The sequence below is a fragment of the Pygocentrus nattereri genome, chromosome 11, assembly GCF_015220715.1.
Source record: "Pygocentrus nattereri isolate fPygNat1 chromosome 11, fPygNat1.pri, whole genome shotgun sequence".
In the NCBI taxonomy this organism is placed as follows: domain Eukaryota; kingdom Metazoa; phylum Chordata; class Actinopteri; order Characiformes; family Serrasalmidae; genus Pygocentrus; species Pygocentrus nattereri.
Window position 1 is genome coordinate 20,713,636 of NC_051221.1, and position 11,551 is coordinate 20,725,186.

General features: G+C 36.4%; 1 protein-coding gene across 1 annotated transcript in view; it reads left to right on the forward strand.

The window, feature by feature from the left end:
* Nucleotides 1-4,909, forward strand: part of si:ch211-236l14.4 (SITS-binding protein) — a 35,413-nt gene extending 30,504 nt beyond the window's left edge. The window contains exons 9-10 of the mRNA XM_017717526.2: nt 2,049-2,228; nt 3,124-4,909. Coding sequence (XP_017573015.1) covers nt 2,049-2,228; nt 3,124-3,300 — 357 coding nt within the window. The 3' untranslated portion in view covers nt 3,301-4,909. The remainder of the gene's footprint in view (nt 1-2,048; nt 2,229-3,123) is intronic.
* The last annotated feature ends 6,642 nt before the right edge of the window (nt 4,910-11,551 follow it).

The window sequence follows — 11,551 nt, forward strand, 5'->3', positions numbered from 1 at the left end:
GCTTATAGTTCCACCTGTGCTCTTTTCAGTATGAGGGCTGATCTGACAGAATGCCTTTTCCTTCCTGCTAAGGCTGGAATCTAATATTCAGTCCGACTGTGTGGGACTGTGAGAATCATATCTCAATGAGGGTTAGAAAAACATCTGACCCTCTGCGTCCAGCGTATCTACTCACAGGTTTTGGTATCTTTGAGCCTCTGGAGTGCAGTTCAGGGTTCGGACAAGTGTGGAGGATCCTGCAGGCGACTATTTTTCTTGCGTTTTGGGGAGTAATTGCTTGGCCTTTTCCCAACATTACCTGTGGTTAGGCATCCATCTGGTCTGCGTTAGCTTTTCTTTCAAATTTGTGGCCCTCGGTCTTGACCATAATGACCGTCAGTGCAGCACTCAGGAATGATAATGAATTGAAGGATAAAGAGATTTTACAGAGGCAGTTAAGGGTTTCAGTTGTAATTGTCATGACAGACAAATATGTTGTTTTTAGGAAACATAAATGGACAGTGCTTTCACTCCATATACAGTTTTGCAGTGTGTTATACTGTTGTTGTGTATAGTTGTGGGAATCATGTCAAACAACATCGAGTTGGTTCTAAATAGTACTGGCCACCTTTATTTTCCACTCATTGCTGTGTGATGAGTTATTGACTTACTGTGTGTGTTTCCAACGCCCATTAGAGGCTGTTAAATCAATGACCATGTTGAGTCTGAATAGAAATATAACCAGAATGAAAACCACAGGCCTGTTTTCTCAATTTGAAATTAGGTTGAACTCAGGCAGCAATTCAAAATTCATCTCACGAAACCTTTTCTTGTCCTCAAAATACATTTTTTATGAATGTGGTTTTACTTTGTTTCCGTCACCAGAGGCCGAATGGGATGTTAGCTTAAGGATGTGACCCTTCTAGGAATGTTTGAAACGTTCCACAGTAGAAGTACATTTGGATAGTGTCAAACCGCAATGCAAAAATATTCACATCCATTTTCCATATGAAATGGAGGAGAGCGTAATAACTGCAGGGCTCGTCTGAACATTCTGATAGTTAATGCTTGTAGGTGTATGAAAGCTGGTGACTTAAATCCCTTGGCACTGAAAAGTGGAAAATAAATGAGGGCCAAGCTGATTGAAGCTTTACATTATATGTCTGTTCTAAATTCAAGCCTTTTTGGGATTTTCCTACCATAGATCGCTGCAAACTAGCAAAGCTTGCCAATGGCCAGTTTCCCAGACTCAGAAGAAGCCTAAGCCTACACTAAATAGAGTTTCTAATGGTAGAAGCACTATTGGCATTGCAGTTTAGTCTAAAACTTTGTTTTATCCATGTCCAACAAACCTGCTCAAAAAAGGGAGCTGGAGAATGCAGTCTTATCTGTGTGATTGTTCAATTACAAAGTAATGAAATTACACAAAATAAAATCCAAAATATAATGTTTTTACTGAGGGTTTTGGCCTGATCCCTATAGAGAATATTTGGTCTCACATTTATCACAAACTAGCTCAGCGGTGTTTTTCAACTGTTTGACGCCATTAATACCAAGTAGAAAAATACTGACTCTTCTTTCTGTAAAAGGTTGTCTGCAAATTTACACACAGAACTTCAAAATTTAAGTTACTTTATCTTTTTGTTTAATGATTTGTTGTTTTAGAGTGGAAGCTTGTTTTTCCTGGGAGTGTATGTCATAGTTAAAAAAAGCTGATGATGAGACATAGCTTGCCACACCAAGGTGGCAGAACAAGAGTGAGCTTTTTCTGTAGTGTAGTATTCCAATTCCTCTTAAACCAAAATATGTGTAATTTTACCATTTACTTTATATGAAAAAATTAGTGTCACATAGATATTTTGTCACCTAGACAAACTTTTAACAAAAACGGCCTTTATGACAGCAACCTATGTTGGAATAAGCTTTTATAAATGTTTAGTTAGGTTTATGTCAGTTTTTATGACAGGCCTGTAGTAGTCATATAGCCTATAATGCCTTACAGTGAACTGTTACCCCATGTCCCTTTCGATGCTAGTTCTGAACCTCAGGACAATGATTTTGCCCTGCAGGTCCTTAACTTCACCAGAGTCTACATAGCTAAGCACCAGGAATTTGTGGTGCCACTGATAGAGAAATATGCAGAAGAGTGGCAGGTCAGTGGAAACCCTGTCTACCGTCCACTATGGTGGGTCAGTCCTGAGGATCCAGCCACTTTCACTATTGATGATGAGTTTCTCATTGGAGATCAGGTGAGCATCCACCCCACCAGTCATCAAAGCTATAATAAAATATACAGTATATAAAAACAAAAAATACAAGAATATGACAGATGTCTCATGACTGATTTTGAATGAATGAGAAATGTACATACAGCACTATCATTGAAACACACTAGAACTACCAAAGATAAGAACACGACAAAGACCTAGAGCTTTTCATTGTGGTCCACTTAATTAATGGTTAATATTGATGGCACATGTCTGTAAGTAGTCCTCAAAATAAATTAGTAATGTGCATGCTGCTTTTTAAAAAGTCAACAACTGTAAATCATAACACGTCATAATGAAGTCATCACATCAATGTTTTAGAGGTGAACAAAAGTCAGTACATTTTGATCAAAGATTACAGGAAAACAAGGATTTTGTTTTCAAGTGACATGGTGTGATGTGTCTTGCCTAAAGAATGGTTGAACAAAAATGTGTGTGTGTGTGTGTGTGTGTGTGTGTGTGTGTGTGTGTGTATATATATATATATATATATATATATACATAAAAGACGTGTCATGTTGCCAGCAAACTGCATCCAGGTCTTTATAAGGTCATGCAGACTTGTTGAGAGCACAGTATGGCTTACTGTGAACCATAAAAATGATCAAAGCTCTCTTTGATGCCTGTGTGCTGCGTTCAGCTTCGCAGTGAATTTTGGTTCGTTTTTATATTTTTTGCCAATGCATTTCTTTAAAATATGACCAGGGACTAAAAAGTAATGACGTTTTGATTTTAAGTTAACTGCAACTGTTTAACTTAAACATGATCCTTTGCTAACTTTGAGTTTTGTTTTGCTTAAAGGTGTAGTAGCTACTGTGAGACAGAGTTGTGCCGTCAAGCCAAAAGCACTACATTTTTATGACATCTGTTCTTTCAGGTCCTTGTTGCACCAGTCACAGAAAAAGGAGTCTTGCAGAGAGACATTTATCTGCCAAACAGTGACTTTCAATGGCAGGACACGAACAACGCTAAAGTGTTTGATGGAGGGACGCTTCTCCAAAGCTACCCTGCTGGTCTCGGAGATGTGCCTATATTCGTACGGAAGACGTCCTGAGGCCAAACTGACTGGCTATCACAAGGCTGATTTTCTATTTTTGATTTCTTCACTTGTGCTGATCTCAAGTTGCACTTTCCACAAAGACCACTTTCTGGGTCTCAAGGCACAGTCTTGAGGTTAGGTACGAGATTATTTTCTACTTTTGCACTTTACAAATCAAAATGATTTCTACTTTCTCTTTTTAAAACCGTTTTGTTTTACTTCTCTGCTATTTGTTCTGTTTATTTGTGCAATCCTTTTTTTTATTGACATTTCATTTTCTTAGAGCTGTGGTTTACACTTGAGAAATTCTTACAGCCTTAAAGTTGAACTGTTTCCACCTCGCATAAAATGGCCTGAGAAATCAAACCCTTCATATGCTTAAAAACAATGAAATTTCTGAAGAAGACCAAACAATCAGTGAAAAGAGACTTCCTGCTGAGGAAGAAACTGTACGGAGGAAACTTTGCGTTGCTGTCAGGTGGAGTAGAAGCATCTCTCTCCTCTTGATTTAGCAGGCCTTTCACTTGGACTTTGCTGATTACTTTGCTATTATAACTGTACCTCAAGCCTGTTGTTTTTGTTAAATGTGAAAAACTTTCAAGTGACAAACACAAAAGAACCCAAAAGCACTTACTACTAGAAATAGCTAAGTTAATAATCAAACATGGTGATACACAAAACAACACTGTGGTACAAGATTTGAACCAATCCTGTAAAATGGTAAGAAGTGACCATCTTAGATGGTATAGCAGATGGTTCACTTCCAAATACCTTGTTAGCTGCACAGTCTTACAGTGGGATACTGAATCTTTTTGAGAGTTTTTCAGATGCATTTGATGTCACATATTTTGCTTTCCATTTGTTTTATGTCTTTATATTTGTATGTACAGTTGTCTAATCAATACTTTTTAGGGATGCATTGATATGGGAATTCTGAGCCAATGCTGATATCCGATTTTCCATGTACGTGGCAATGGCAATGATGATGGTGATACGTAAACATTCATAAAACATATAAATTGGCACTAATACTATATTTAGCATTAGCATTACAGAGACAAATAACATAACATTTCATCACGGTCAGAACCAAACCTTGTATCTCAATTTCTGTCATTTTTTACAAAATTTGAAAATGTTAGTGGCCACTTACATTGTGTCAAACTTTTGTAACAAATGGACTAATAGAGACTTAGAATAATGTCTTGATACAATGTCTTACATTAAAAGTAATGACAGTTTTTTTCCTTCTGCTGTAATGTTACTTTTTGAAGATACAAGGTTTTGTTCTGACAGCGTGAATTGGTTTTTAGACTTGCAAAAGCAAGTTAAAAGAATAAAATGTTAGTGTTTGAGTACAGTTAATATCTCTTCCAATATTGGCATGAAATATTGGCTAAATATAAACATCTGTCCAGTGCTGAAATTATTTTTAAAGCAATTATCTGCCAGTACCAATATGACTCCAATATCATTGTGCGTCCCTATGTTTTTATTCATCTGAAGTGATTTGTAACATTTTAATGTAGTTGATTAGGAGTTTACAATGATAGAGATAGGATTATATCATAATGAATTAACTAAACCAAAAGATGGCTTTACAGAATCTTTACACAAACCACACATGCTCACTATATTGTTCATATATATATATATATATATATATATATATATAGATATAGATATAGTTAACAATTACATTGATCAAATACATTGATAACAATTGAACAATTGATATATATATATATATATATATATATATATATATATATATATATATATATATTTACTGTAGAAAATATATATATTGATAAGAATTGATAACAATATTTTTTGTTAATCTCATTTTTTATGTCAGGAGTTTTGAGGAAGAAATGTGGTCTAAATTGATATACACTTCTGTGATATGGAACTACAGTAAGTCTAAAATACTGATCTGCCAGTAATACAGGGGAACACAGAAATGCAAAAATTACTTTAATGCCAAATGATATACTTCATGGGTGCTGTGTCTCCTCATAGCCCTCATGCTCCTGCACACTTCAGTCATCAGCACATGAGTTTACGAGGGGATTAGTAGGAGCCCAACATTTGATCATTGGTCCTCAAGTCTGAAACCAGAATAAGCCACTGTCATATGAATCTCCTGTGCTGAGAACTTGATCGGTGTGACCTGGTACATGTAGCCTTCTTGGAACCTCTTCTTAATCCAGATTGTTATTGTCAATGTTTACTGTAACTGCAGATCTCTCAGGTCAAAGATATCAAATCCAACAAGCAAAGAATGTCTTAGTGAGGCCCCACGTTCTACACGCTTCAATGTCTTAACCTCCATTTTTTTACATCTGAACGTTTAGTTTTCAAAAGAGACAAACTGTGAAGGTTTTATTCAGAACAATATACAAGGAGCCTCTTCTCTTTTTTGCTTAGATTTTATATTAAAAGTTTTGCTAACGTCGCTGTCCTAAATTCTCTGTCTGCTAAATGGGTGTGAGGCCTTTGTTTTTTTTTGCGAATCAGGGCCTCAAATGAATCAGTAATGTAATAAATAAGTGACTTTGGCATTCATTGTGTTTTTGATCTATAAATCAGAGAACTAGAAATGTCAATGTACAATAAAGTTTACATTTTCTTACTGTAGATATGTGTGCAGTGTCTTCTCAGTGTATTGTTCACTGTGAATGGTAAGAGGTTCTGTATGTTTATACAAATTTCATCTCATGCTTAGATGTCAGACAGACAGACAGACAGATAGATAGACTTTTAAAGTCAACGGAACCAGAATTTTTTACTAGTCATTTTGGGCAGTTTCTTTTGGTTCATTCATCATGAAAATTATACAAAATGTAAAGGCCAACAGGTAATTTCAAATTATGATAAAAACTAAAAAATGGCAAAATTGGAGATTGTTCCAACAGCAGAATATATGTTAAGTTTAAGCATGCAAATGGTTCTTTGCATGTTCATGGTTCTACATAGACCTGGTGTGTTTACTAAGGAATCCTTGAAGAAACTTTTTTTTTTTTTAATTCTTTATTTTGAGAGACAATCACATCTCCACTTTTAACCACCTTCCGGGTCAAATTTTTTAAAAACATTTTTAAAACAAACAATCAACTACCATGAAAGAAAAGAAAAAAAACACAACAGTCAACTGTATACATTCTGTCAGGGAGCAATATACAAACAGTATCATGAGTGGGGAAGTGCATAGATATATAAACACATGTCAGAAGTAGATACCTAAACATAAGAAATTATATAACAACTTTCAAAATATGTTTATCAATTTGGTAAAGCAATATAGTATCAGAAAAAGTAGTTTTACTCATGGGATACTTCCATGAAATGTGGTCGTAAGGGTTTTATATAAGTAACCCACTTCGACCAAGACTTAACGAATTTATTCTTTTTTAAGCAGAGTGAGAAAGTAATTTTTTCCATAATATATATTTCATTCACTAGATCTATCCCGCTGTTTATTATAGGAGGCCCGGGAGCACACCAGCACCTTATTTTATTTTCTTTACAAGCAGATATCAAACCCCCAAACAAATGTTTATCTGGCCCTTCCCACTTCCAATTCCCCAGGTACAAAACTTCAAATTGAAAGGGCATTTCTGTGCAGAATATTTCCATCAATGCTTTATGAACCTCTAACCAGTAACTTTGTATCACTGGACAATCCCAGAATATATGCCAATGATTGGCGGTTTGATTCCTGCATAGCCTCCAACATTCTGCTACATTCGCTGTAATGTGTACCTTTTGTTGTGGAGTAATAAAGAAACGAATCAGGCACTTCCATCCAAACTCCCGCCATGCATATGAATTGGTGTATTTCCACTGAAGATTGCAAACTTTGGACCACTCATCATCTGAAATAACAAGATTACCCTCTTTTTCCCATTTGTTTTTAATATACTGTGTAGAATTAGATTTTTCCATTATAAAACCCTTGTACAATCTAGAAATTATGCCTTTACTTGGTTCTGTTAAGTATGCTTCAGCAATTACTTGTAGTATTGGTTCATTCATGTCCAAGGTTTTCTGTTTAATTTTGTGGTCAATGTAATGGCGTATCTGGAGATATCTAAAAAAAATTTTGTTTTTCCAGCCCTTACTTTTCTCTCAGAGTCGGGAAATCTTGCAGTTGACCTATTTCTGTTAATGAATAAAATGTTGTTACTTTAGATATCCAGGTTTTAAATCTATCATCAATCTCTATCATACGCACGTCATCTAAATATTTTTTTCAATTTTTCATTTAATTTGTATTCCTCCTTAACCGTACTCCAAATTTTTAATTCTGACTTCATCCATGGACTTTGAATTTTGTCCACAAATCTTCTCTAGTCTTTTTCTCCTAATACTTAATGCACAGGGGGATCTTTCATTACTGACAATTTGATATCTTTCCATCTAGCATGAAAATCTGGATTACACAAACTAATCAAGAATTTAATTTGGGCTGTGTAAAAGTAATCTGTAAGATTGAGAAGAGCCATTCCCCCATTCTCCTTTAAAATTTTTAATGTTTTGAATCTAATCCTGGGTCTCTTCCCCTGCCATATAAATCTAGATATCATTTTGTTCCATTCTGAAAATTGTTTTAAATTAATTTCTACTGGAAGAGCCTGGAACAAAAAGAGGAATCTTGGAAGAATATTCATTTTTACAGAATCTAATCTGTGACTAAGGTTTAAGAAAGAGATCTCTGTATATCTGCTTTATATCTGTCTCTGTATATCTGTTTTAATTTTTGTTAGAAGGGGGCCATAATTAATCTCTGCCAGTGTCGAAATGTCTCTTGGTAAATTTACTCCAAGATATTTTAATGAATTCTGTCTCCAGTTCAGATTAAATTTATCTAATATTTTCTTTTGGGTATACACTTAAAAGCCAATATTTGGGTCTTTTGTACATTTAGTTTATATCCAGAATATCTCCCCAAAACATTCAAAAGTTCCATCAATTTGGGAAATGAGTTTGAGGGTTCTCCCAAATACATAAAAAAAAATTCATGTTTTTGGATTATCATATAAAGTCTGAATTGCTTTAATGAATTGGTCATGAAACCCAAATCTTTTAAGGGCTCTATACAGAAAGATCCAATTTACAGAATCAAAAGCCTTTTCAGCGTCCAAACTCACTAAGCAAGCTTCCAAATTACATTGTTCAATATGGCCTAATATATGTAGCATGTGTCTAATATTACCATGAGTTTGTCTTTGTGGGATAAATCCTGTTTGATTGTTATGTATAAGCTGAGGAAGGAAATTTTCTACTCAAAGAAACATATTTTTAAGAGTGAAGGTGTCAATCTTTTGCAAGCACTGTGAGTACTCTGTATAAATATTCATTAGAGATCAAATTTGTGCATACATAAAGTGTATGTACATCTCAGCACGCCACACTGTCACAGTATATTGATAGTTACACTGACGACAAATATCTTCACTAATTCCACTTAAACCCAATAAAACGTATTTATAGCTGCAGTGAGCATGCAAAGGGAATCATATGGGAAACACATTGAGGGACCCCTCCTTCACCTTAGCTTGGACCTATTCCATTACAGGCTACATGTAAAGTTCCACTCCTCATCGCACTCTACACAGAAGCACAGAGTATAGAAATATCTTCTCCTAAATAGCACGTATTGCTAGGCTGCATTTAGCCAGCTTTGCTTACTGTCAAAAACTTTGAAATCTCAGAAAAACACACTTTTTATTTAGTTTGATTTATGTATCATGAAAATCAGAATAATGCATAAATGGAAACCAAGCTTCAAAATCAGTTCATTTTGTAATGAAAAACTATACATTCACATATATCCATGTATTCAGCCTATAGTAGTTTGGCACCATCCATTCATGTTGAAGTTATAAGTGTTTCAGCCTGGACTGCTTTTTGAATGAGATGCAATACAGGTCAGCCAATCAGAACGGTGGTGGTAATGGTGGTGAAAAGTGCATAGGTGGCTGTAGAAGCATCCCACAAAATCAAAGCTGTTACAAAACGAAACATTTTGGAGCTCTCTGTGTGCTCAGCTAGTGGAGCAGAGCATGTTGCACTGAAGATGAATTAAACTGACGACAAGTGGAGGGATGCGCCCTTTTGCTCCCAGGCTACTTTTAGAAAGTGCAAGTCAAGGTGTAACGTTTCACTGTGTGGTCGAGTGAATAGGTTTCCCAGCTTACCAATCAGAAAAACAATTTTGAGGCCCAGGTGCACCTACCTGAGGTCCAGCAGATGGCTTCATGTGTTACAGTGTTGCTTATAGTAATCTAGAAGTATTATGTAGACATGTAGGTCATTGCAAGCAAAAAATATTCAGTATTAATGTCCATGATATAGTAACTTTACAGGAGAAGATAGTGACTTTAATGTATGTTAATGTTTAATGTATGTTAATGTTAACTCCAAGTAATTTTGGACCATCTGTCAGTCCGTTCACCATGAAGTGTTCGCACAATATAAGGGGCAACTGACATCATCAAAAAGTAAATAAAAATGTAAAAAAAATAAGAGATTTTGATATGATGACTATAATGATTACCCCATTTAATTGTGCTATCAGCCCATTTTAAAAGACGTTTAGTGGTTGAGAGGGCCTTCAGGGACTCGGGACCACCAGGAATGCAGCCTTGAAATTTAAGCTGCCCAGCGGAAGCGTGGTGGCTAACACGGGTGTAGCATTGTGGTAACAGTCACATGGAGCAACTTCCTGTTTCTCCCTCCTGAGAAATCTGTCACCCCGGGATGGCTTTAAGCATCTTCCTCATTAGTCCGAGGCATCAGCAGAATCCCACCACATGCAGGGTTATATTTAGCAGTGGGCACGCTCCCTTTCACACTGATCTCATAACAGCCATCCCACACTTAAACTGTAAACAAGGCCATAATAATACAAACTGCACTACTGATTTCAGATCAGAGTGGGTGAGCAGCTTCTCAACGGTTTCTGTTGAGAGTAGAGATGGAAGCTGCTTTCCCAAAGGCACTTATTTAAGCCAGAGCGCTTGGTTCATGCAGAGGAAGGGATTTTGGAGAAGCCCCACCAGTCCTTACACACATCCTTGTCACTCCAGAAGGCAGATCCTGCCAAGAGGATGAGCTGCTTCTGATATCTGTTACAAATGTTTAAGAGTATGTTCAAATGGCTATTTTCAGCCGAACTTTAAGTGTGAATGTTTTCCCTGAGGTGCACTAGCTAAAGCCAAAACTATGACCTCTTACCCAAGAATCACCTCTAACTTTCATCTGTATTTTAAACGCTTCCATTTATGTCTACTTCCAGTAAATTCAGCCATGCTGTATGACCTGTCAACAACATTGCCTCAAAATGAACAAGCTCAGTCTGCTCAACCACATATTATGTCTATTGGTGCTATGCTTCAAAACACATGTGGTTTTGGCTTCAGGCATTGGAGGGAGCAGAATGAAGCTGGAGCACAACTATGGAAATGAGTCTAGCCCAGTGATCCATATATCAGTGTTGTAGTCTAGATCAGGGTATGCAACTCTGGTCCCGGAGGTCTTGCCTCCAGCACAGCTTTGTAAAAAAAATACCATCTAAACCCAGCAATTAACACATGAGTTGAATCAAGCATGGAGCAGAAGAAGTCTGGTGTAGACTTTGTTTGTTTGTTTATATATTTACCCAAATTTCCCTCCAATTTAGTCAAGGCCAGTTCCTGCCAGCTACCTAGGTAGCCCCTTATCACACAATGCCTCCAAACTGAGTGGATGAAGCCTAGTGTGTATAGTCAATGGACAGCAAAACATGCTTAGAGGAGAACACTAACTTCAAATTCTTGCAGAGTGAACTTTTGTAGCAATAAATCCATTTTACAATTCCGATTCTATCACCCAGATTACAGCAGCCAAAGTATGGTTCATACACCAAAGATGACCTGTGAAGATGTTTGATTTGGTTGAGTTACCCTAACTACCCAAAGACAACATATCCAATGTGGAAACTGAGAAATTGTATTGCTTTTTGAAAAATATGCCCATTTTGAATTTGATGCCAGCAACACGTTTCAAAAAAGTTGAGACAGGGCATGTTTACCACTATGCTGCATCACCTCTTTTTTTAACAACACTCTGTAAGCGTTTGGGAACTGAGGAGATCAATATATGCAGAAATATGAGTGCAGAATAAATGAAGAAATTGACATTGTCTTCCCTGAGAAAGACGTCACGTGGATGGCAGCGTAAGATGCTCCAAAACCTATATATATATATCATTAAGTATTAA